The 25540-nt window shown below is 34.0% G+C and overlaps 1 protein-coding gene across 3 annotated transcripts in view; it reads left to right on the plus strand.

The window, feature by feature from the left end:
- IQCM (IQ motif containing M) overlaps positions 1 to 25540 on the plus strand; it is a 363621-nt gene that overhangs the window by 163844 nt on the left and 174237 nt on the right. For all 3 annotated transcript variants that reach the window (XM_076010594.1, XM_012783746.2, XM_076010595.1), the window contains one exon: positions 11852 to 11910. In XM_076010594.1, coding sequence (XP_075866709.1) covers positions 11852 to 11910 — 59 coding nt within the window. The remainder of the gene's footprint in view (positions 1 to 11851; positions 11911 to 25540) is intronic.

Raw genomic sequence — 25540 nt, forward strand, 5'->3', positions numbered from 1 at the left:
GTATTAATATTTGCAGTATAGCATGTGCATATTTTCATTAATTGGGAGATAGAGGCCACTATCTAGGCCTTGTATTGGTTGATTCAAGTTAGGTTTTGCCATCGAAAGTCAAGTGAGTCAGCTTTTGCCCTAATATGTGTTATGAAAAATTTGTTGATTTTCAGAGTTTGTTAGATTTCAGTCTCAGATAAGGAATTATAGACTTGTAGCAGTAGTATTAGTGGTAAATAATAGTGGTAGTAGTAGTTGATGAAGGAGAATGGGGAAGATAAGGCAGAAAGGACATGCGCATACACATATACACACCCTCTTTTGGACTACAGTGTAACTACATGTTGCATTTGCTGGCTGGAAGGACCAGATTCCTCTCAGGGGCACAAACTCAAAACTTTGTCTCTTAGGAGATCCTGGTAATGAGGAATAGGGCACAGATAGTGAGACCTGGATGGTAGTAATTGGGAGACTACAAACAGTTGTTGCCTTAAGAAATTATAAAACAATGGAGGTTGTATCATTGATGAAAGGTTGTTTCAAAATACTTGAGTCTTCAGTGACTGATTCCTAATATGATTCCAGTTTTGTTCTTGAACCAAATATGTAGGATAACTTTTAACCTGAAATTATATCAGATCTTTGTATTTTTCTTCCTTTGTTCTTCCTATACCTTTTAGCACATATTTATGAACATTCCATAAAGCCTTTTAACATCTGCCTTTTATCACGTATTAAAATAATTTTATAATTTATGCTTTCAATACATATATTTTGAGGAAAACTGAGATGAGCCAAAATGAGGATATGATTTACCATAGTTATTATAACAATATTTTATAGCCTTTTATTTTTTTGTTTCAAAAATACTTTCTGAACATCTTTTCATATTAATTAATATATTTTCTTTACCACTAAATCAATGACAGCAGCATACCATTTGTGGATATAATTCATTTTTGGTTATTTGGCAATTGAACAATGCTTTAATAGAATACAGTATATTATATTTGTAGTTATGTTTTTGTGAATAGTCTTAATTTCCTTTGGATAAATTCCTTGTAGTGGAGTTGTTGAGACATCATCCTCCTGTTTTTTGCTTTGTCTTTTGTTATATATTGTTAAATTGCCCTCCAAAGAAATGTAGGTTTTGGATTTGTGACGTAAATTTTCATTGCTTCTTCTACCCCAAAACAAGAGTACACAAAGAAAAACAAACCAATAACCTCTATTAAATAACTAAAAGTATTTAATAGATAATTATATATGGAAAGGGCTTAGCATAGTGTGATTGGGTTGTAGTAAGGGCTTAAAATATTATTGTTGTTATTAACTTTTTAAATTAAGTTAATACACAGTTAAAGGAATCATTAAAATCCTTTCATGAGGAATTTATTATAGCTTATAAAAATATGTACAACATGAAATATATAAATAAAGACATCAGGGGTTATGGAAATGGAATAGAAAAGATGAAGTTAAGATTTAGTATAAAGTATATAGTATAGCATACTTTAGATAAGTATACTTTAGATAAGTATACAGATTCAGAACTTGGTATCTTAGGTATTTATAATAAAGTAGGCCACACATTTAGCTGTGGACATTTTAACAGCTAATAAAAGAGGATATAATGCTTAGTCACTTGATTTGGAATGCTTCTATAAAATAAAAGCAAACCAGAAAAATGTACTATATAGATGATTATGAAGAGGGTACTGTGAAATAAATGTAATGAATATAGTTGTCCCTCGGTGGACCAGGCACTTGATTCCAGGACCCCAAATGGTTTTCAGGATCCTGAGTTGATTATTTGGCAGACACCAGAATCTCTGGGTGTTCAAATCCCTTATACAAAATGACATATAGCATTTGCCTACAACCTACACACATTTTCCTGTATACTTAAAATCACCTCTGGATTACTTATAATACCTAATAAAATATAAATGGTAAATAGTTGTTTTATATTTTTTAATTTGTATTTTTGTTATATTATTATTGTTTATTTTTTGAATATTTTTGATCCATGGTTTGTTGAAATACAGATGTAGAACCTGTAGATATAGAGGGCTGACTGTAATGTACTGAGAAATATACTTGCATAAAATGTAGGAATATACTAAATATTGATCCTATTTTAATCATAAGTCCAAAGAACAGTTTGGTGGAAGCACATTTGTAGTGGTGGGAGGGCTTGGGATTGTGGGTAGTTGTGGTGGAGGTGGTATAGAAACAGTATCATCCTAGTATAGTCAAGCCTTCTTAATGGTGAGTTCTGCATCTGTGGATTCAACCAACTGTGGGTCAAGAATATTCAAAAATAAAATTGTGTCTGTTTTTAACATGTACCGACTTTTTTTCCTTGTCATTATTTCCTAAACAATACAATATTAGACACAATTTTTTCATTTCATTATGTCATTGTTTAAGTTTACCTACATGCTGACTTAGTTTAAATTCGAGATAGATATTTTAATTTCAGCATATTATGGGGGTACAAATGTTAAGGTTATGTACATTGCCCTTGCCTCCTTTCCCCCCTTGAGTCAGAGCTTCAAGCGTGTCCATTCACCAGACAGTGCACATTGCACTCACTATGTATGTATATACCCGTCCCCTCCACCTCCTCCCACCTGCCCGACACCCAATAATTGTTTTTTTTCTTTAACACTTTGGTTACATTTTATATCTTTGCCTCTCCCTAGCAAGGGTTAGAGGTATGCCCTTCCCCTCCACAATGTTCACCACATCCCACAGATGTGGGAATACCCTTCCCACCCCCGGATCCCTGGTGAACACCACCATTCTCTGAGCACCATAGTGTTAATTAGTCAGTACTAATTTGATGGTGAGTACATGTGGAGCCCATTATTCTGATCTTGTGTCACCTCACTTTGGGTAATGGGCAAAAGCTCAATCCAGGATAATATAAGTGGTGCTAGCTTGCTGTCATTTCTTAGAATTAAGTAATAATCCATTGTAAACATATACCAAATTTTAATAATCTGCTCATGAATTGATGGACACTTGGGTTGTTTCCATGTCCTTGCAATAGTGAATTGTGCTGCCATAAACATTGGGGTGCAGATGTCTTTATAATAGAATATCTTATGCTCTTTTGGGTAGATGCCTAATAATGCTATTGCTGGGTTGAATGGTATTTCTATTTTTAGCTCTTTGAGATATCTCCAAAAACTTTTCCACAAAGATTGCACTAATTTGCAGTCCCACCAGCAGTGCAAGAGTGTTCCTGTCTCTATACATCCTCACCAGCATTTGTTGTTTTGGGATTTTTTGATACAGGCCAATCTCAGTGGGGTTAGGTGATATCTCATTGTGCTTTTGATTTGCATTTCTCTAATGATTAGCAATGTTGAGTATTTTTTTATTTGTTTGCTGGCCATTATTCTGTCTTCTCTTGAAAAATTTCTGTTCATTTTCATTGCCCATTTCTAGGTAGGGTTGTTTGATTTTTCTTGTTAATTCTTTTGAGCTCTAGATAGATTCTTGTTATCAGACCTTTATTGGAAGTGTAGAGAGCAAATGTTTTCTCCCATTTTGTAGGTTGTCTATTTGCTCTAATGATAATTTTCTTGACTGTGCAGAAACTTTTTAATTTGATCAGATCCCATTTGTTTATTATTGTTGCTGTGGTAATTACTTTGGGGGTCTTCTTCAAGAATTCTTTGCCTAGGCTAATGTCTGAAAGGGTTTTTCCAACATCTTCTTCTAGGATTCTTAAGGTTTCATGCCTTAGGTTTAAGTCCGTTATCCATGTTGAGTGGATTTTTGTGACAGGTGAAAGGTAGGGATCCTGATTCATTCTTCTGCATGTAGCTGTCCAGTTTTCCCAGCACTGTTTATTGAAGAGATATTCTTTTCCCCATTGTATATTTTTGTCTGCTTTATCAAAGACTAGGTTACCATATGCAGATGATTTCATCTCTAGAATCTCAGAGATATTCCAAATATCGATGCTTCTGTTCTTGTGCCAATACCAGGCTGATTTAATTATTATTGCTTTATAGTACAGCTTGAAGTCAAGAAGACAGATAGATCGTAATCTATCTTGAGGTGTGGGGGAATATCCTTTGGCCCTTCCTATGCCATGTGTGGTCCATGGGTCAATAGTATTGTTATCACCTGGGATTCATAAGAAATGTAGAATCTTAGGTCCCACCCCAGATCTATTGAATCAGAAGATCCATAGTGATTTATAAGTATATTAAAGTTTGAGAAGCACTGTTTTAGGTAATTCCCCATTAAAGTCCTCCAAACAAAGACTGATACTCAAGTTGTAATTAGGAGGCTGGGGACAACATTTGTCCCCAATTTCAGCAGTTTTGCCAATTTGATTGGCAGCTCTAAATTCCTTTATGTTGAAGTCCCAGTGACATCCTAGAAAATCAACGAATCTCTTCTAAATGAAGTAAAAGTGGAAAACAAGTGATATTGCTGAGTGCTAATCAATTAAAAATCTAACATGAACTCCATTACTATCTTTTTTCACTGTTTTCTATTTTCATGGGTTAAAAATTTACTGCCTGTATGTCTAGTTTTACCTTTTGCATTGAGTAATATTTTGAATTTGAATCCTAGCCATCTCTTACTTGTATAATCAAGGTGAAGATACCAAATATCTCTATTTCCCCAGGAAAAGTGGAAATTAAATATCTACTTTACAGAGTCTTGGTGAAGATTGAAGACAATCTATACAAAGCACACAGTAGATTATAGTTGTCATAACAATTACTTAGTTCTGTGATACATCTCTAGACCTACCACGTAGTGTATAAATCTTGCAGTAATAGCCAAACTCATCATTTAGAATAGCTTCACATTCAAATTAATCCCAAATACACAAATACAAATAATTGAATTCAAATTTTAAAAATACTGTCTAACTTATAACTGAATTGTTTAGTAATAAATTAACTTTCCAGGAGGCTACCTTAAATCCAAAAGGGGAAATATATTCAAAACCAAATTACCTTTTATACATTTAAGCATACTGTCCTTCAGCGTCAGTATGAATGCAAGCACATTAAAATGCCCCCAGATTGTAAAATGGAAACTCATTTCTTCAATCTGATCATTTAGGTATAAAGTTTTAATTCTAGCTAATAAAAATTAGTCACATGTATCTATAGACTCTTGCAGTTTAAAATTTCAGAATAAAATAGCCCACACCTGGAAGCAGCTGTTTCATCACTTGGCCTTCTTCAATCTTAGAGTTTTCAAAGCATACAGAAACCACAGGAGCCACATAAACTTCTAGGAAGTTGTAATATATTTTGGAAACCCATAGATTCCCAAATATTTTCTTTATCAAGGGGTAAGATGCTGATCTTAAGCTCAAGGAATATTTTCACCATATTATTTTAAAATTTCTATTTTATATATCAATCATATAAAACAGTATATATGTATATATGTACATATATGAAAGAATAATACTAAAACAAGGACTCACAAAGCTTAAATAAAACATTGTGTGTCTTTGCCTTCCCTTTATATCCTGAGAAAACCCATCTCCTTAATTTTATGTTAATGGTTCTTTTGCTTTTCCTTATAATTTTAGCACATATACACATATCCCTAATTAGTATTTTGTTTAGTTTTGCTTGCTTTTAACTTTATGTAAATGGTATTATAATGTCTTCACTTTTTTTTTGTTCAACAAATGTATTTGCAAGATTCATCAATCTTCATTAAGGTGGGTGCGTGACCCTGTATTTCACACATTTACATCAATATGCAGGATTCCATTGAATGAGTAAACTACAGTTTAATTCTCTCTTCCACTGCCGAGAGATATTTGGCTTTTTAAAATAGTTATATTCTATAATGAAGAATTCTGCTATAACTATTCCTTTACATGTCTCTTGAAGCATAGTTGCAAGAGTTTGTCTATATAAGTGTTCCCAACATCATATGAACCTGCTTCCTGTTGCATCAAGAATGGGTTATGTATGTGCCAGAATATTTACCTCTTTAGTCTTGGGAGCAGGTTGGCAGGGCCTGGAGAGTGGGAGCTCAATAATTGATTATTGATTGCCAGAATAATTGATTGCCTTTAGCCATAAGCAGCTCCTTTACTTACTTCACCACTGATTTCTATCATCTCTAGCCATGGAATGGCTGTGGCGACCAGTGGGCATAGGTTCAACTTTACTAGCAAATAGCAAACAGTTTTCCACTCTTAGCAGCAGTGGATGAGACTCTCCATTGCTTCATGTATTTGGCAACAATTAATATTGTCAGTTTTAATATTTGCCAGTTTGGCAGGTATAAAATTATCTTTCTTTGTGATTTTAATTTACATTTTCTTAATGATCCATAATGCTGAGAAATATTTCATATTTCTGAGACCCCATTTCTTCTTTGTGAAAATTACACAGTTGTGCTTTTAAAAATGTATTTAGATACATTTATTTGCTTTATTTGGTGCTCTCTATTCTTTCCATTTAGTACTTTCTATTTGCTCCTTATAATTTTTTTTATAATTGACATATTTTCCCTTGTTCCATTTTTTTCCCATTAGTTTGGCATTTATATCTTTGTTTTTACTTTTCAGAAATGGTTAGTACATAGATTTAAATATACACATTTAATTTAAAATACCTTTACTTTCTTCCCACCATACAGAAATTGCAGAGTGCCTTAATTTCTGGAGTTAGTTCTCTCTCTTTTTTAATCTCATAAATTAGACACAATTATTTTGTTCCATCTTGTCACTGTCTAAATTTACCTACATGCTTACCAATTTTTTACTTTGCCATTGCTTCTAGCATCACAGACCTATAGAATGTTTTTCCTTCTTGAACTACATCCTTCAGAAGTACCTATACTAAGGGTCAGTTGGCAGAAAACTTCAACTGGTTACATATTTATTTTTTCTTCCTTCTCAACCATACCTTCTCAGAAGTGTTTACAAGTTATTATTCCTCTGTGTTTTGGCTACTCCTGTTGCTGTGAAAAATCAGATGTTTGTCCAGTTGTCTTTCCTTTGTAAGTAATCTGTCTATGCTCTCTGCTTCCAAGGACTTCTTTTGTTTGTGGTTCTGTTTTTTTTTTATTTTTAATGAGATGTCTAAGTGTTGTTTTGTTTTTATTGATTCGCTCAGTTTTTGTTGGGCTTCTTAAATATGAAAATCAGTGTCTTTCAGCAATTCTGAAAACAAGAAAATATAAAATTCTTCCATTATCTCTTCAAATACCATCTCTTTTCCATTATTCCTTCATAAAAGTCTAATTAAACTTCATAATAGGTAGACATATGTGAGTCTTTCATTCAGTTATTGTCCTTGTCCTTTTTCCTCTTTTTTGTATTTGCCATCTCTTTCTTTCTCATTGCTGCATCCTGGGTCTTTTTTTCCCCCCTAGTTTATTTTCTAGATTATCAGTTCTCTCTCTTTTTAAGTCTATGTCTATTCTTTTCTTTTTCTATTCATTGAGTTTTCAATTTCAATTATTATATTTTAAATTTTCAGAATGTCTACTTGTTATTTTCCATATCTGCTGGGTCAGTTTTGGTAATGTTTTGGTTTCATCAATATATTTCTCTAAATATATAGAGATGGAAGTTTATTCTTATTTTATATTCTGTGCATGATAATTATAGTATATGCAGTCTTTGGGGTTCTGAATATGTAGTTTGTTTCTTCTGATTCCTTAATTGCTTATTTTCTCATTTTTAATGACTTTTCTGATTTTGAGTTCATTTTTCCTGGTATTTTGTTGTGGGAATTCTTTGAAGCCTGGGTTTAAACGTTTTGTTCTAAAAATGATTGATTTTTGCCTTTACCAGGTGCTTTAGGGCACTACTAACTTAGAACCACTTTATTATAAATTTTGGACTTTTTGTTGGAGGGATGGATTGCAGGGCATTGCAGGTAATGTGAATTGAGACCCCAAATCCATTAACTGATATATTATCATTAGAAATTCCTAGAGAGTAATTTTTTTTTCTTCACCCAGAGCCAAGGCTAGAGTGGGCATCTCACAGTCTATTCTCTTTATCTCTCTCTCAGGCAATTTTTAGATCCTGGTTTATGCTCTAAGGCTATTTCCCTTCACCCAAGTTTTATGAGGGGTATTCTCAGATCTGACTTCCTTTGTGCTCTGGGTTCCAGTGTTTGTCTCCCAACTGCAGGGCATGCAGCTCATTAAAACCCAGTCTCTAGGCCATCAGGAATTGCCATACAATCTCCAAGGCAAAGATAGGCTCCGGAATTTATCAAATAGTAAATTCAACATTTCTGTTGTTTTTGGTCGAAATGGAATTCTGTTACCTTCCCATCAGCTCAACCATGCATTAAAACATATCTTTTATTTATTTTTATGTTTTTTAGAATTTATTGTCATGTTATGCTGTGATTTGTCACTGTGAACATATTCCTGGAAACGGCAGTCCTCTTATATCTTTTAGAAATAGGTTTTAACCCTCACAGTGGCTTATATTGGGACTCAAAGTTCTCTATCATCTCTTCTTCAGCCTTTGTAATTCCTCTTAAACTAAGCTCAAATACCCTCACACAAGAGTAAATTTCTGTAGTTTTGATTTTTCATGGAGGTTAAAGAAATTTTCTGTAGTGATTGGTAAATGTATAACCTATGTTTTGCTGGGTCATTTTCTCTAGTCTTTCATAATCTGAAAATTGAATGTTTTTTTGAGGCTATCGCCATTACAGAGTGACTAGTATTATCTTTGAGATACCTTCATCTCTGTAAAGAAATGTAAAGGAAACACTGCACTTGAGACCATCTTCCAAAGTGTGGATTGATACGGCTCTGTGAAAAGATTTTGAGAACCTAAGATTTTGTCATGTTTATCACAGCTTCCTAGGTTGGTTATATGGCTTTAAACCCTCCTGTGGTTTGTATGCATTCTTAGTTCTCAAAATAAAAAATGCAAAGAAATTGGCTTGTGAAAAATCTCAGAAATATGTATTTGCTGACTTCTGGTTCTGCTTGTATGCAAGTGATTGACATTTTTTCTGTTTAAACCATGTCTCACACTAGAAGCAGTAGCAGTATTAGAATGCAGCTCACAGAAGGTACTAGTGACATGACTGCCTTCTGTAGGGCAAACACGAGTGTTAATAGTCCAGCCTGGCAGGAAAAGATCTTCAGTTTATTTCACATGTTTTAATGTGTCATTTATAATTTTGTATGTATGTGCTATTAATGATTTTCCTATTCACAGTTACCTAATTTTAAACAGACCTTTCATTTACCTTGAATGATGTGTTTACATATACTTCTGGTAGGTCACAAGGCTGTTTAAAACTATGAAATTCCTTGCTACTTAGAAAATACTCTTGAACCATATTTGGGAATAAGTGTTTAGGTATAATATGCCAATTATAGATAATCTTTTATAGCAAATATATTCCAGAATTTCACACTAATAGTCATAAATGAAATATGTCTAGCAATAAGATGTACAATGAAGGGCTAGATAATGATCTGTGGTTAATCAATGCAAGAACTTAATCATTAGACCATGTGGGAATTGTCTGAAGGAAAAAAATTCAGATGAGATTTGAAAAGAGGAGGGGAACTGATGGATTAGACATCTGCTTTTTTAGAAAGAAGCCTGAAGTGCAATAATATTGTATAAATTATGAAAAGTAAACTTGGTACCAGTTAAATTGTGGGATTTGAGAAAATATGTGGGGGACAAAAATCTGAAAAGTGGTTTAGGATAAATCTATTTAGGTTGTTACAAAAATTTGAAAATTTGCCAGGTGAGTTTAACAAATGACTTACATCTTCGGTGAAGTATTTGGGATGTATCACTTCAAATGTATTGCCATGGAAAGACTAGGAGTTTAAAGAAGTTGGAAGAAGCAGGTAGCAACTATAGAAAGAGGAAAAATTATAAGACATGATGGATTTGATGTATCAAGGCAGAATGGACTTGAGACTTTATCATATAAATATGTAGAAGATTAAGGTAAAAAACAGACCCCGTAAACTAAAGACTGATACTGACTTTGCTAAAGGACACCAGAAAAACCAGTTTCTAATTATGTCTGATAGGAAGCATAAATGAAGATTGTAAAGGCAATGAAGTTGCAAGAGAGTAAATGGTAAAAATCACAGAGAACATCTGAAGAAAGGAAATCCTCACTAATGTTTGTCTGAAATTGTTTTACTTAGCAGCCTTCATATTTGACACCCTTCATTATGGAGAATGTGCCAATTCAGTTAGTCTGGCCAAGAAACAAGCAGTTGAAAAAAAAAATGAAGCTGTCAAGTGTAAATAGTAGTAGCACAGAAGGACAGTGTGTCCCAAGCCAAGCACATTGTTTTGTACAAAAGTATGGAATATAAGATTAAAAAATAATTTTTGAACCATTGGTGTTTTTGTAGCCATGACTATGTCATGGAGCATCTTGAGGGCAACACTTAAAGTATAGGTCCTGCTTCATGCTTCATTATTACCTACCTATTGTACATAAATTTAAAAAAATACAGTATTATTCTTGAGAGTGATTGTTTACATTGAAAAAGAAAACATGATCAGGGAATTCTAAAAGTAACAAATGTTGAGAGATGATGCAAAACAATTTTCAGGATTATTGTGTTCTAACATAACTGTAGAGCTAAATTTAATTTTAGATCTTAAGTAATGAATGTCATGAAATAAAATTAACCTATACAAATTGCATCTGAGGGAGAAGTATAAGACAGAAGGAAGCTTAACTCCATAGGAGAGATTTGTGATTTGTTTAAAATATTTAAAACAATCACTCTATATCTTAATACTGAGTATTTTCACAGTACAAACACAACTTTCTTCCACCTTTCAACTTACATTGACCCTTTATATCTCCTGGGAGTTCATATGAAAGAAATTTTTGGCCTCAGTTGTCAAATATACATTTGAAACTTAAAATTCAAAACTAAAATAAGCATTTTCTTTGTGGTATCATGAGCATACCATATATGAATAGCTAATAAGCTTTCTGTTACTGACTTCCTATAGAGTCTGAGGGAGGCACCAAAAATCCCGTAATCTTTTACTCATTTGTCAAGATTACTTCAAATTCCTCATCTCCATTTTTTTCAAAAACTATTTTGTCCAAAAAAAATAGTCATGGAAGATTATAAGGTGAATATCCAATTTATTAATGCCTCTACGTAAAATTTTAACTGGATCACACTGACCACAGAGAGAAGGAATGGTGCAGTTATTCTGAGGTCTCATAGAATTATCTTCCTGAGTTGTTCCTTTTATCATTGAAAAATATCAAAGGATTATACGAGAAAAAATCATATTAAATACTATTTTGTAATTGTTGGAAGTGATACTATCAAAGCTTGATATATTATGCCAACATTCTTTTGAAGGACATATGAAAGAAAGTTTTTACTGAAAATAATTTTGTTTCTCTTATAGAAGCAAAACATCGTGAATGTTAGCACTACTCTGTCTTCTTTGTTATTTTATATATTAGTTGGCTAGGGCTGTCACACGGACGAGGTGGCTTAAACAACAGAAATTTATTTTCTCATAATTCTGGGGGCTGGAAGTCCAAGATCAAGGTGCCAGCATAAATATAAATAAATAAAATTCTCATCCAAAATTGATTTGTACGTATATTTGTTCACAGAAATAATTAGTAAGAATTGTATTCCTGGGTGTCAAAATGTACTGAAGAAGGTTTAACAATTATATTCCTCTGAGTATACTTACAAATTTATATGAATGTTTAGATTTATAATATATATTATAATGGAGTGATTCTTTCTCCCTGTGATAATATAAAAATATCAGTGGAATTAATTATTAGAGGTAAGAAAGTTGTTTTCCTACTTATGTCAACTCTTCTTTTTCTTATTCTAGAAAACCTTTATTAAAAAAAAGCAACGTCCTATCGAGCCAAAACCAGAGCCAAAACCCAGGTATATCTTTTATATGATAGAAGAAAAGTATAAATGAACTCACTTGTTTTTAATGTTATCAGTGTAATTGCTGACTTTAATATCTAGGTTTAAAGAAGTATAGGTTGTTGAAAGCTCAAGTTTTTAATATATATTTCTCAATGTTGACATTTAATTTTTTTTTATTTTCACTTTGGCTTTTATTTAATAAGTTATCAAATGTGATTTCCCAGCCCCTTAATGGACACACTTGTCTTGTGAATATGGCAGATACTAGCACAGTGCCTGTATGGGGGGTGGGTGGGTTATGATTGCCAAGGATATCGTTCAGCTCACTGGGCCCAACCCTATCATTGGTTTGAGGTTATTTATTTTCAGCCCTTATTCCTGAGCTTTTACTATCTCACTGAGATGGTGGAATCTTAATTTGACTCAAGCAAGAATAGTCACATCCTCCCTCCCCCATTATTTTAGTAATAAATTAGTAGACCGAGCTAAACTGTACTTTGTAGTATCTAGGAGAAAGCAGCGTAAATACTGTACATGTTTCAGCTGTTTTTTATTAGAAACTATGTGCCACAATTCACTATGGTAAAGCATGCCTTTCAATGACTGTACTAGGGATTCTTAGATTGCTTTGCTACTTTATTTATGAAATTTGTTGACATTTTTGAAAGGCCACTGATTTTGTGAGTTAAATTGGTGAGTGAGAAGGAAAGAAAGGGTTGTGAAAAGTTAACGAAGTTTCCGTAAGGGCAGGTTTCATGCTTTTGGTTTCTTATTCACTAGGAATACATTCATTTATTAATAATAAGTGATTATAAACTGGAAAAATATAAAACAAATATTTAAAGGCACTGGAGAGTGATGGCATGCAAACAGAAACTGGAGGGAATTTATTTGATCCTTTAAAGAAAGGAACTGCAATGGGATCACCACTTACCTAGCTTTTCTCAGATCATGCAGTGTGAGATAGCTAGGCCTTAGGCAGTAAAACCTCAGTGTTTTTGGTGTGAGGTGTCAGGATACAGACAGTTTTGGACTACCAGAATGACTGGAAACTGATTAGGGAGTCTTACAAAGAAGAAAGCCATAGAGGAAGGAGACCCAAGTCTGCATACAAATTCCTTTCAAATTCTTGGCTGACCCCTGAACTTTATATGTGTAGAAGAGACTCTAAGAAGTTCAGCCTAAGCAACAACTTGCATAGCTTTTAGTTGGTTCAGCTGGTTGCATCAAAAGAAAAAGATATACTGTATGATGGAATTAACAGACGAGGGCTTTAAAGTAGCTATTATAAATGTTCAAGAACTTAAAAATGTTCATAATGACAGGGGTCCCCTAGTGTAGAAATAGAAGCTATAAAAAAAAAGAATCAAATGAAAATTCTAAATATAGAACATTTGAACAAACTGTCAATTAATTTGACCTAATTGAATTATAGAAGACTCCATCTAATAACCATAGAACACACATCATTTTAAGTGCATATGTAACTGCATTATAAATGTAAGAACAGAAACAATGAAATAGAAAATAGAGAAACAATAAAGCAAATTAACAAAGCCAAAAGTTAGCTCTTTGAAAGGAGTAATCAAATGTATAAGCTCTTAGCAAGACTGATTTACATAAGAGATAGAACACAAATTATCAATATCAGTAATAAAAAAGAACATTACTATTATATACCATAGATATTAAAATAATAAAAGAATATGTGAATAACTTCATGCCAATTATATTCAACTATAAGGAAGTAGTCAAATTTTTTGAAAAAAGATAGCATTCCAAAATTGATACAGGAAGAAATAGAAAATCTGCATAACCCATGTCTATTAACGAAATTGAATTTGTTATCAAAAAACTTCCCACAAAGAGACTTGCTTTAAACACAGAAAATTGTAACTTCCACATGAAAATTATTTCTAAAGGTATTTGATGGTGTTAGTAGCAGCCTGTCTTCTTGTTTATGTCTTTTTACTGCACATATTGTTTACCTACTTAGTTTGGGAAGACTATTTTCCTTATAGGTGCTATTAAATTAAAATTAGTCCAGCTGTTTCAATGATTAAAAATTGGACAGCCTCAAAGATGTGTGTTTATTGTAGTTATTTTCCTGGAGCCAGCCAGATAAACCAAACACTATACATTTTCCTGTACAGCCTACTATATGTTACAGGTATACAGGGCCATGGCAAAGTTTTGCAGCAATATCTTAAACATTTTAGAGAATAATAGGGGAAGGGAATTTTAGAGATCCTTTGATTCAATCCTTCTATTTTCCAATTAAGAAAACTGAGATTCAAAAAGATGAGTGACTTCTTCAATGTCACAAAAGTAAAAAACAGAACTGTGACTGGACCCCAAACCTCAACTCACAGTATAGTATCATATCTTAAATTTTAACAGCCTTTCTGATGATTGCTTAAGAGAGGTAAACTGAAACTTAAGTAAACCTAAGAGTGGCTCTAGTGATTTAAAAAGTGTTACTAGAATAGAATCATGGAGAGAGAGAGAGGAGGAGAGAGAGAGAGAGAGAAACAGAATGTAAGAATAAAGCAAAGTAGTGAACAATATAAAACTATATATTTGTGTATATATGTTTATATATGTATATATAAAGAATTCACAGACATACTTCTCTGAAAATATTTAAGTGAATCAATATTAAGATTCTCTTCTTTATTTGAAATTCTGCATCATTTCTACCATAAAAGTTACATGAAACTTTAGAATTCACATGTTGGATTTATAGCTTTGCCTAAGAGATTTGTCTTGTTAGAGAGGAATTTCCCATATACTTTTCAGCTAGAGGTTTCCTTAGAGCCTGCATGAGGCAGAGTATATTATAACCTTCCATCAGTCATCAGTCAACTTCAATAAAGTACTGGCCAACTTTTAAAATACTTCTGCATTTCAAAGGTAAAAATATGTCACACATATACTATTATTGCCAGGCTACAGTAAATACAAGGGAGTCTATTTTCCTCCTCTCTTCTTAGTTATAGAAAAAATGATGATGGAATTAATTTACACATACCCACAAGCTTTGTGGGAACCCTCTACAGTTGGCAAATAGCACTGGTTTATGCACCCACTCAGCAGTATTTTTTTAAAGGAGGTAGTTACTTGGCTGTTAAAAGGTGGGAGTGGGGAAGTTAAGCAAACTAAAAATGTTGCTGCTGCACTTGGTTTGGAATTATTGCTAAAGTGAGCACCCACTCCTATTCTTGGTAGGAAATGGAACCTGTTGCCTTATATGGATAGAGTGGTGAATAAGTCAGAGTCCTGATTATTTATATATATCCTGATTTTCAATGATCACAACCTAAAAGGCAATTTTTTGCATTCAATTTTTTGTTGCTGTTGATCTTCCTGTTTTTTAAACTGCAATAATTTCAATATTCAGGAAGGGAAGAAAAGATGGTGCTATAGTGCTTAGGTATATTTGTTTGTACAAATATATGTACAAGTGTATATAAGACTTTCCATTAGCAGCATTATTAAACAAAGAAGTATAATACTGAAATCTCACACATTTAGGGTGAATTTACTAGGTTAGAAAGTCCACCCGTTACAGATACTTGATTTTATTTTCGGATTCTTAAATATATATTTGTGTACTTTTATGAGAAAAAGATGAACTTTTTGCCTTCATTTTATAATTCTACAATGTAAATACTCATTTTGTGGGGGTGAGGGGAAACTTCCCCTTTCCCCTGAAAGTTTGCTGAAAGATCAACTCACAATTAAGACAGATTAATGAGAGGAAGAGGTTTATTTACCACGCACATGGGGAGAATCACAGAGTGATGTACATAGTATCCCAGTGGGATCCAGATATTTTTATACCTGCCTTTTAGAGGGGAGGGGAAGATGAAAAATATAGGTAATTCTGTTTAGGAGCAATAAATGATTGCTAGAGTGGATGAATAGATACTTGGGAGAATGGAGGGATTAGGGGAAACAGATTGACTTGTAAATTAACTTGAGAGACAGGTATTACATTTAAAATGATTAGGGCAGGTCTGCTTCCATTCTTGATCTTTCTTTCCTACAATATATTGAGATAACAGGGAGGTGAGAGGAAATAGTTTTTTTAGATGGGTCCTTTTTCTGACTATGCAGGTAGAGGGAAAGCCCCTTCTAATGCCTTTTTAAAACATTTTTTTTTAATTTCAGCATCTTATGGGGGTACAAATGTTTAGGTTACATATATTGCCTTTGCCCCACCCAAGTCAGAGCTTCAAGTGTGTCCATCCCCCAGATGGTGCACACTGCACCTATTAGGAGCCAATGCCTTTTTATATCAAAGGCCCTTTAATTAAAAATATTCTTTATACCAGGGAGTCATATTTTGGGGTGAAATTTCCTGAGCTCCTTCAAGTTCATACCGGCCTACGCCCAACATTTATAGACAGTAATTTTCATATATGAGAATTTATAAAGCAAAATTATTTAATATCAAATGAAGGTTTCTACTTCCTCAGTATTTTAACTTAGATGATACATTTAAAAATTGTTAGAATGTCATAAGTTTAAAAAGATTATTATGAATCTATAAGATTACAATATAGTTGAGAAAACCTAAAACTGTTTTTTTTTTTTTTTTTTTTTGAGACAGAGTCTCGCTTTGTTGCCCGGGCTAGAGTGAGTGCCGTGGCGTCAGCCTAGCTCACAGCAACCTCAAACTCCTGGGCTCGAGTGATCCTTCTGCCTCAGCGGTAGCTGGGACTACAGGCATGCGCCACCATGCCCGGCTAATTTTATATATATATATCAGTTGGCCAATTAATTTCTTTCTATTTATAGTAGAGACGGGGTCTCGCTCAGGCTGGTTTTGAACTCCTGACCTTGAGCAATCCGCCCGCCTCGGCCTCCCAAGAGCTAGGATTACAGGCGTGAGCCACAGCGCCCGGCCCCTAAAACTGTTTTTAAGGGAAAGAAAGTTTATGTTAAGCATTTCAAAGAAAGCCACCCAATCTTAGTTCAATCAGAATTGCCAAAGGAACATTTCTCTCAGTTTTTTTTTTAAAGTAAAATACCTAATGTAAAATTTCTAAACCAGACAGAATTAGAATCAAATAGATGTCATTCTTAATTTTTATTTTTTAAGAAATGTAATGTGTGCATGAATTATAATATATACATTTATTTTTTTACCTTGATAAAGGTAAAGATTTAATATTTTGCAATGAAGTGAGATCTCATCTTTTCATAGCATTGTCTTTTTAATCTCTTTATTAACTTCTTTATGCTTAATCATTTTCTCCTATTTTTATGTAGTTTCTTTAATATAAAGTATCAAAAGCAGTTTAAATATCATTAGATAAAGGGAAATTATACATTAATACACATAAGAGTGTATACTCAATATCTGAGCAAAAATTGTGAATTGGGAGCTTTATGGATTATAATCCATTGTACTATGGTGATGACATTGTTCTTTTATTTTCTGTGAGAAAAATTTCTATCCATAATTTTCCTTGAGGTTCACTTGAATATGTTTATTACTTCTAACCATATTGCAAAAGTCTCCATTTTCCTTCAGATAACTTATTGCATTCTATGAATAAAATGCTTATTCTTTTGATGTCTTTTTCCAGTGAGTTGTTAATCCTTTGCAGATTAATATGATGTCAGTGATTCATTTGCCCTTTGTTGAATTTCTAAAGCACATGATTGTTTTTTTAAAATGCCTGACTGATTTCCCAGTATAGAATAGAACAATTGATGGGACTTTAATTCATAGAAGAAAAACATTCCATTGTTGATTCATAATATTAAATGTGTAGTTGTGATAAATTCAGAGGCTGGTCATCAGCCTTTCATCTTTTTTAGTATGTAATTTGCTTCAATTTTGGGTGATAAAAGCATTACAATTAAGTGTCCCATTTATGAAGTAGAGTGTACCTTTTGGAACCCTTAAATCCCCTTATTTATTTTTTTAATCTTCAGAATTCCAAGCATTAATATAGTTTATGTAAATATGTAGATGAGGAATAGTTGCACACTTTCTTCTTTCTGTTTTATAGCATACTAGAACTAAAAGGATAACAAGGTATGACACGAATATCTTACTGAAAGACAAAGTTAAATGATCAATTCTAAATTTTTTCTTTTTTGATATAATGGAATATAGCATATCTACTTGCATATCTAGGTATAAAATTCACATTTTAGAGTGTAGATATTTAGGTAGGTACTTGAATATTCTCTTTTTAATCTCTAAAAGTACTATATTCTATTTTTTAATCACCATTTTTTTTTCTTGAAAGGGATCAAGTTTTCTTATTTTACCTCAAAACAGTTTTAAAATTTGCCACATAATAACTTTTCTTTGGTCTCTTCTGAAATTTTGTTACCTATTAATGGAAAGTTAGCTTGCTTATCACTAGATATCTCCTGTCAACAGTTTTTTTTTTGGGGGGGGGTCAGTACTCAGCTTAAGCATTACTTGATAATAAATTTATAGTGAATAACATTTCTCCAGTGACATTTCCACCTATGTATTCTGTCTTTTGAGGATTGTAGATTCTGAGAGTTTAAGGAAACTTTGAGATTTTCTACTGAAACCTTTTATCCAAAGGGTGAGTCTCCTCTATAACATGGTACTCACATAGACTTGAAAACTCCAGGGATTCATAATACTTCCATTTAAGCACTATCCCATTTAATTCAAAGGACTTCTCTGATTTTCAAACAGTTGTCTATATTAGGCTCAATACCTATCTCCCTTGAACTTTTATCCTCTGGTCTTCTTGAAGCCACCAATTTTCTTTTTTCTCAGCCTATTTCAACTAGTTATGTATATAATAGTCTACAGTATTTCATTGGGATGGTAGTTTGGACTCTTAAGCAAAAATTAGACTTGATTCACTCACATAGTAGAAATTATAAGGGTGTAGAATATGGTGATCATGTGTTCTTTGTGTCGAGTTAGCATCTTAGGCTCAGCTGATTCAGTACTCGAGTAATGTCTTTAGGATGTGCTCTGTTTTCTTTCATTTTTTAATCTGCTTGGCTTTATTACTTCCTTTTATGGAGTTTTTCTCTATGTGGCAAGGAAAAGGGCTGGTTTCCAGTTATCTTTAATTCACTTCCTGCTCTTACCAAAAAGGTGGTATTGTATTTCTACAAAAAGTAGAAAAGAACAACATCCTCCCTCCAAAGTAAACCCTCCCAAAACACAAAGCCACACACACACACACACAAACAAAGATAAAAAAAAGAGAATATTTGGGTTGACTTCCTGGCTTGGAAGATGTGACCAGTCCTAGACAAATCATGGAATAGTCATATGACTGGAGTGGGAAAAGTGCAGTTCTCCAAAGGAAAAGAAGGTGCTTGACAGAGGAAAGAAGCAAATGCCCACTATACTAAAAATGGCCTCATTAAAGTATGTTGCTTAGGAAAGAACATAGTATTTCAAATGTAATTTTAGTAACACAATGTAGAATGAGACCCAACCCTAGACCCTACATATCAACTCTTAAATCCCATCATTATGTCAGCTTTGGGGTTGACAACTCAAGGGCAATAACTCATACTGATTTGAATTCTGGAAAAAAAAAGATATACCCTGAGACTTCTCCAGATAGTCTAAGTGTTCCCATTCTGTTTGCCTTTTTGTCTTCATTCCTTTTCTTTCTCTACCCCTTTCTTCCTCCCTTTATCTATTATACAAAGAAAAGCATTTGCTCTCAGGGCTTCAGGATATAGAAGGGAGATAGACCCAGAGATAATTATAAAATAATGTAGTAACTAGTAACTACAATGATGGAGGTGAGGTATGTAATATCTTCATAGGTCAGAGAAGAATCATTGTGCAATCACATTTATATGATTGACGTACTATTTAAAATTGCATATCCGCCCATCAGCACTCTTCAATCCCCATCCCCTACTTCATTGTTTACTACAGCACACATCACTTTCTAATGTACTCTATAATTAACTTGCTTGCTATGATTACTGTTTGTCTATTCTGCTAGAATATGAGCTCAATGAGGACAGGGGAATTTTTTGTGTTTTATTTATCAGTGTATCCTCAATACTAGAAGAGCACCTTATACTTTAAAAGTATAATAAATAAAGAAACAAATATTTTTCAATTAATGGCTCAAATCTTTAGATCTTTGCTTTGCAATGAATGTTTTTTCCTTTCCGTCCGTGTATATTTCTTACGTCAAGCTAGAAAGTAGAAACTGCTTCCTGGGTATCTTCATTGGAATATCCACTATTTCCCCAAAATTGAAATGATTATGACTCCCCATCTCCAAGCCTTCTTTCTTGTATTCTGTATCTCAGTTAGTAATGATGCTGTTCCTCCAATCACCCAAGACTACTCAATCAGCATATAGTTCCCCACCTTGTTTACAAAGATTTTATGAGAACCTTGAAATTGCCTTCCTGAAATTCAAACATATATAAAATTATTTCCTGGTCCATCAATCTAGTAAGAACAAAACAAAATAATAATAAAGTTACATTAAAATAAAGGAAATGAATTTAGGATGGCATGACATTCATTTTGTGCACATTCCAGCTTTTGACACCACCACTTCCTTCTTTAAGTACTTATCCACCATCCAAATGATAACTGATATACTCTGATATTAAATTTACTGCACCATACTTTGTAATTTTTATATTCTTTTCTTTTTTGAGAGTGAGGACATTTGACATTCTCCAGAATTCTCACATCACATTCATTCTCTAGTTTCTCAAAGATAGCAGATCAGTAGATGAATGTGGAAATTATTCACCTGAACCCAGAAAATTTAACTAATTAAAGAAGCTTCAGTTTTCTCCTTGGCTTGAGCTTCAGTTCTTTCCTATCAGTCCTTGTTTTATCTTTTTTGGTATGGTGGTCATTCTTCTTGAGCATAGTGAAATTAATACAACCTGAAATATTGCATTTCCAGTAAACTGTCAGGCAATGCTGATCTGCTGGTCATCAGGCCACACTTTGAGTAGCAAGCTAGTGGATGTATTTGGCTATGTTCAGTATTTACTCCCCTGCTTTCTGTCAATTCCTAGGATGATTTAGTTCCTTTTTGCTATGGTTATCTAGTTAATAGAGAGAGCTATAGTAAAGTACCTTAGTGATATCCCAGTGCCATATTCTTGTGATAAGAATCAGTTTTTAAAAATAGCTACTAGATAACCGCATGTTCTGGAAATGCTACCATATCCTAGCTCCCATATGCACCTCAAAGTCAAATATTATTTAGATGTACCTTCAATCTTCTAGGCCTATTTTCCTTAGGATTGCTTCTCAGTGGTATAAGAAATGAGTAATGTAGCTAAGTTTAGGGAAAATAATTATCTTGATTATCAACTTCTTTTCTCTGAGATCATTTTATGGTATTTGTTTCGGCTTGTGTTTTGATTCTCCATTTTCTCAGATTTCCTGGCTTATTTCTGTTTCTCCGGTCTTTAAAATGTCTACTTTTCTCTGTATCTCTGGGAACTACTGGTCCTTTGCTTATGACTATTGCCAAAGGTTTTTAACTTCCTTTTAATTATCAATTGTGGTGTTTGGTGTCTTCCTTCTACTGCTCATCCTCTTGTGCAAGGGGTCTGCTCAAGAGAGCTGTACCCTCAAGCAGGAGCAGGGTCAGGCTGTGGACTGTTGGTAGCTCAGAGTTCTGAGTGTGTCCAGAGTCCAACATTGCTGGGAGTCACCAGAGATCAGAAGGTCAGCACCATTCAGTTTCCCAATCTGATTGGATGGAAAAATAAAAACACTGTGGAACAAAGAGGACCTCAAGTAACCAGATACTGATGGCTGGGCTCTCTGGTAAAACTGAGTTAGAGCATATTGGCTTCAGCTACAGGCTGAATTGGGGCCTTCTGCTTTCTCCGCTGGAATAGAGATGCCTGGTGCCTAGAGAAGTCTGTAGTGTAGTTCCTCACTCATATGCATGGGATAGGCATGATTCCACTAGTGTCGGGTGAAGGATACAACAGAGAGTAAGGAAACAACTGACCACACGAAATCAGTAACTGGGAAAGAGGATGACTGGGCCTGGTTCAAGAGGAAGGCCCTATGTAGGTATTATTCCTGCATGGAATCAGAAGAAAAAGTGTCTGACGAGGAGCAGGCAGAATAACAAGAGAAAGAACACATAAAAGTTCTCATCTCTAAAATACAGTAATCCTGCCCAGTAGTACAATGAGGGTGAATAAAGTCTCAAGCAGGGAAAAGCAGAATTGCAATTACCTTTTTGTGGAGGAACTCAGTAAGACATTCAGTAGGGAGGCAGAAGCATTGGGAAAAGGGGTCAAAAAGTCCCATCTCTTTCTAGTCCAGCTTGCTCTAAGACAGTCCCCATTTCCTGCCTCACTAATAGGTTTTGGCCTGTAGTTGCCTCACCCTCACTCTCTGTTCCTGCTTGAGGGTCTCCCTGATCTGTTGGAAATGACAGCCATATATATATATGTATATATAAAATGTATATGTACATATACACATATGTGGTTGGAAGTAAAGTATTGAGTATAGTGTCAAGTGTAGTGTTTTTAGAATCACCTTAATTGTGGGAATTTATTTCTTTTCTGAAGCCCTATAATCTAAAGTTCATATTCTAAGGACAAAGAATCTGTGAACAGGTATCAAATCTTCATTGATTCCATCCTTTCTGACCAGAGGTAAGAGAGATGGATGGGAGTAGGTGGAGTCATCTCTCCTCCATCACTGACTAAAGTTTGGGTTGGGAGCAGAGGGTTACCCCACGAGGAATAAATAACTGTACTTGGAGGAAGAATAGAAAAATTCATTATGTTCCCTATTCTGTAAACTTGTGAAAAACAGACAACTCCAGTCACTGTGCCACTGAAAAATCAGCTCCCATTACAACTTTGGCACAAATTCCCTGGTCATTCAGCTGCCTTCGAGGGTAATTTTTTTTCAGTGCCCTATAGGTAAAACATATAAGTACAATAAAAAGGAGTTTCAAATGTCTGGGTTAAAGAGAATTCCCTGAAAGTGCATCATAGATTACTTTGATTACAAAATCAAAATCAATTAAATTTGAACAAAAACAGTATTTCCTTTTTGGTTTTGCTTTTCTATTATGTGAAAGGATAATTTCAATTTAATTCATAAGTAGTGTTCCTCCAGAATGTTTATCTATGCTGAGGGGAGAAATAATTGTGTTTCTTAAACTGAATTTGGAATTTAAAAATCTCTATTTTGTTTTGAGAGAAATCTGTTGGAAAATTAAAATCTAGCAGCAGCAGCAGCAACAGTAACAATAAACCCCATCTTTCCTTAGATCCAACATAATTGGCTGGGGATTGTCTTCTGCCTCCTGTACCCTATACCTGATTTTCTTCTTCCATATTGATTACCATAAACATTTTACTGCCTGAAATATTCTAACTAGGGATCTATGTAGGTGGTAAAAAATTAACCTCTCCAGAAATTCAAATACTCTTAGATACTTTAAATAGGATAGCATCCTCCATTCTTTAATATTATCTGGTTACATAGATTGCTGTAGACCTAGAAGCAGCCCCAAATAGGAGGGAACTGAAAGTGGAGGGTAGAGTAGGAGCATTGTGAGGAATGACAAAGGGTACAAAAAGATTAGAAGGCACTGGAGAAAACACATCTCATTTAGATAGTTCAACTATTTTAAATTTTGCCTGAATTAAAGTGGCATTATCTTCCACTTCAGGAGGAGTGTGTCTTATTTTAGAATGCCCCAGGAACCCTGCTCTGATTTTTGAAGTGAACAGGCTTCACTAGTATGAAATACTAAACCCTTGGGAAGATTTGGAAATGAAGTAGTAAAATAATATTGAGACAGAAGTAGAATTTCATGAACATGTATTATATCCCTTTTCTTAAAAATCTATATCACCCATGCTGAATATGTAATGCATTGTTTTCAAACTGAGCAGACCTCATTTAGGGGAATAAAGTAGGCCACATACTTGTTTCACTCATTACCCAAGTTACTTTCAAATCCCACATTCAAAGCACGAGGGCATCACATGTTTCTACTTCAAGGCTGCACGTACAGGAAACGAAAGCCCTCGACACAGCTTGGTAGCAGAAGATCCAAATCAGAGTAAATTGTGTAAATTATAACTAAATTGCAAAGCATTTGGACAAAGCAGGCATACTAGTCTAATCAGGAAAGCAGTGATATTTACTTTTCAATAACGCAGGTTGGAAGAGGAATTGGGGGAGGGAAGTATCACAAATCTCTTTTAATGTATTTCTGAACTTGGCAACCTGAACTGGTTTTGTCACATATTTGCAGCTTAAAAAGTAGTTGGCTTTTACAGCAGCCAAAATAAGTATCCTTAATCACTTTCAACCTATGAACAGATGGGCAAACAGTGCTTTTATAAATGGAGCATACAAAATACTTCAATATCAGCCAAAACTAATTAGTAGCAATATCTGAACCAAACTCTAAAACTGATTTAATGTTTAATATATATTATCTATAAGCATTAGTGTTTGAAAGGAAATTCCCTGTTTAAATGTTTGCCAAGCTCAGGATCTAATGGTCAGACATGATTAACTTACTAATTAACTTGTTGTATCTTTTCTCACATGTAATCTTGCTTAATGATTTCTTCTTTCTCTGAAAACTATTTGATTTGATACCTTGATCATAGATTTGTCAAATTTCAAGTGAAAAAGTCAAAGGCAGCTATTCCATTCTTGTCTTTCATTCTGAGAGTGATTTTAGTAGGAGGTGGATTGAGGATAAACAGGGTTGCCTCTTCTATGGTGAATACTGGTTTTATATCTAGTTTTTGATGACTCATTTTTATCTTCATAAAGATTTTCTAAAAGAGTTTATGGAGGCTCTATAGTGGCTAGACTATGTATAACAATAACAATTTTCTCCATATTAGAATTGTGTTAAGACACGGCGAAGGAAGATAAATTTAAAAGTTACATAAGCAAGGTAAGCAAAGGCTAGTTTCTACCAGTTTTCCAACTCAGTGGAGGTCACCTGGCCTTCATATCTGTGCCAGTCAAAAATGTATTTCCCATGTCTCATCTATAATATATAAACAATGAACATAACATCCATTGCATAAAGTTGAACATTTCTGTAATTGAGTCTGTATAGGTGATATGGTTGTATCTTTTCAATACTTTTGAAACAAACAAGCGAATGAAAACCTAAAGGCAGTCACCCAAGTCATCCTAACCATTGAGGACTGGGTATTGCCAATGCCAGCCTTTTTGTCATCACGATGTAATTTTGTCCTCTTCTGATTTTACCACATGCAAGATCAGGAGGGTTTTGAATTTTGGCTGTGCTGCTTACAACTTCATGATCTTGGAAAGTCACCTAATTTCTTTCAGCATTAGTTTCCTCATTTATAAAGTCAGAATATAACACTTATCCAACAAAATACTTTTTGTTGTTGTTGTTGAGACAGAGTCTTGCTATGTTTCCCAGGCTGGTCTCAAACTCCTGTGCTTAAAGGATTCCTTTGCCTCAGCCTCCCAAGTAGCTGGGACTACAGACGTGCACCAGACATGTACCACCACACCCAGCTCTAACAAAACCATTTTGAAGATTACAAGAGAAAATATTTCCTAAGTAAATGCTTAATAAAAGGTTGGTACTACTACTGCTGCTGCTATTAATGGATATAATTATTATAC

The sequence above is a fragment of the Microcebus murinus genome, chromosome 15 (genome assembly GCF_040939455.1).
Source record: "Microcebus murinus isolate Inina chromosome 15, M.murinus_Inina_mat1.0, whole genome shotgun sequence".
NCBI classification, from domain to species: domain Eukaryota; kingdom Metazoa; phylum Chordata; class Mammalia; order Primates; family Cheirogaleidae; genus Microcebus; species Microcebus murinus.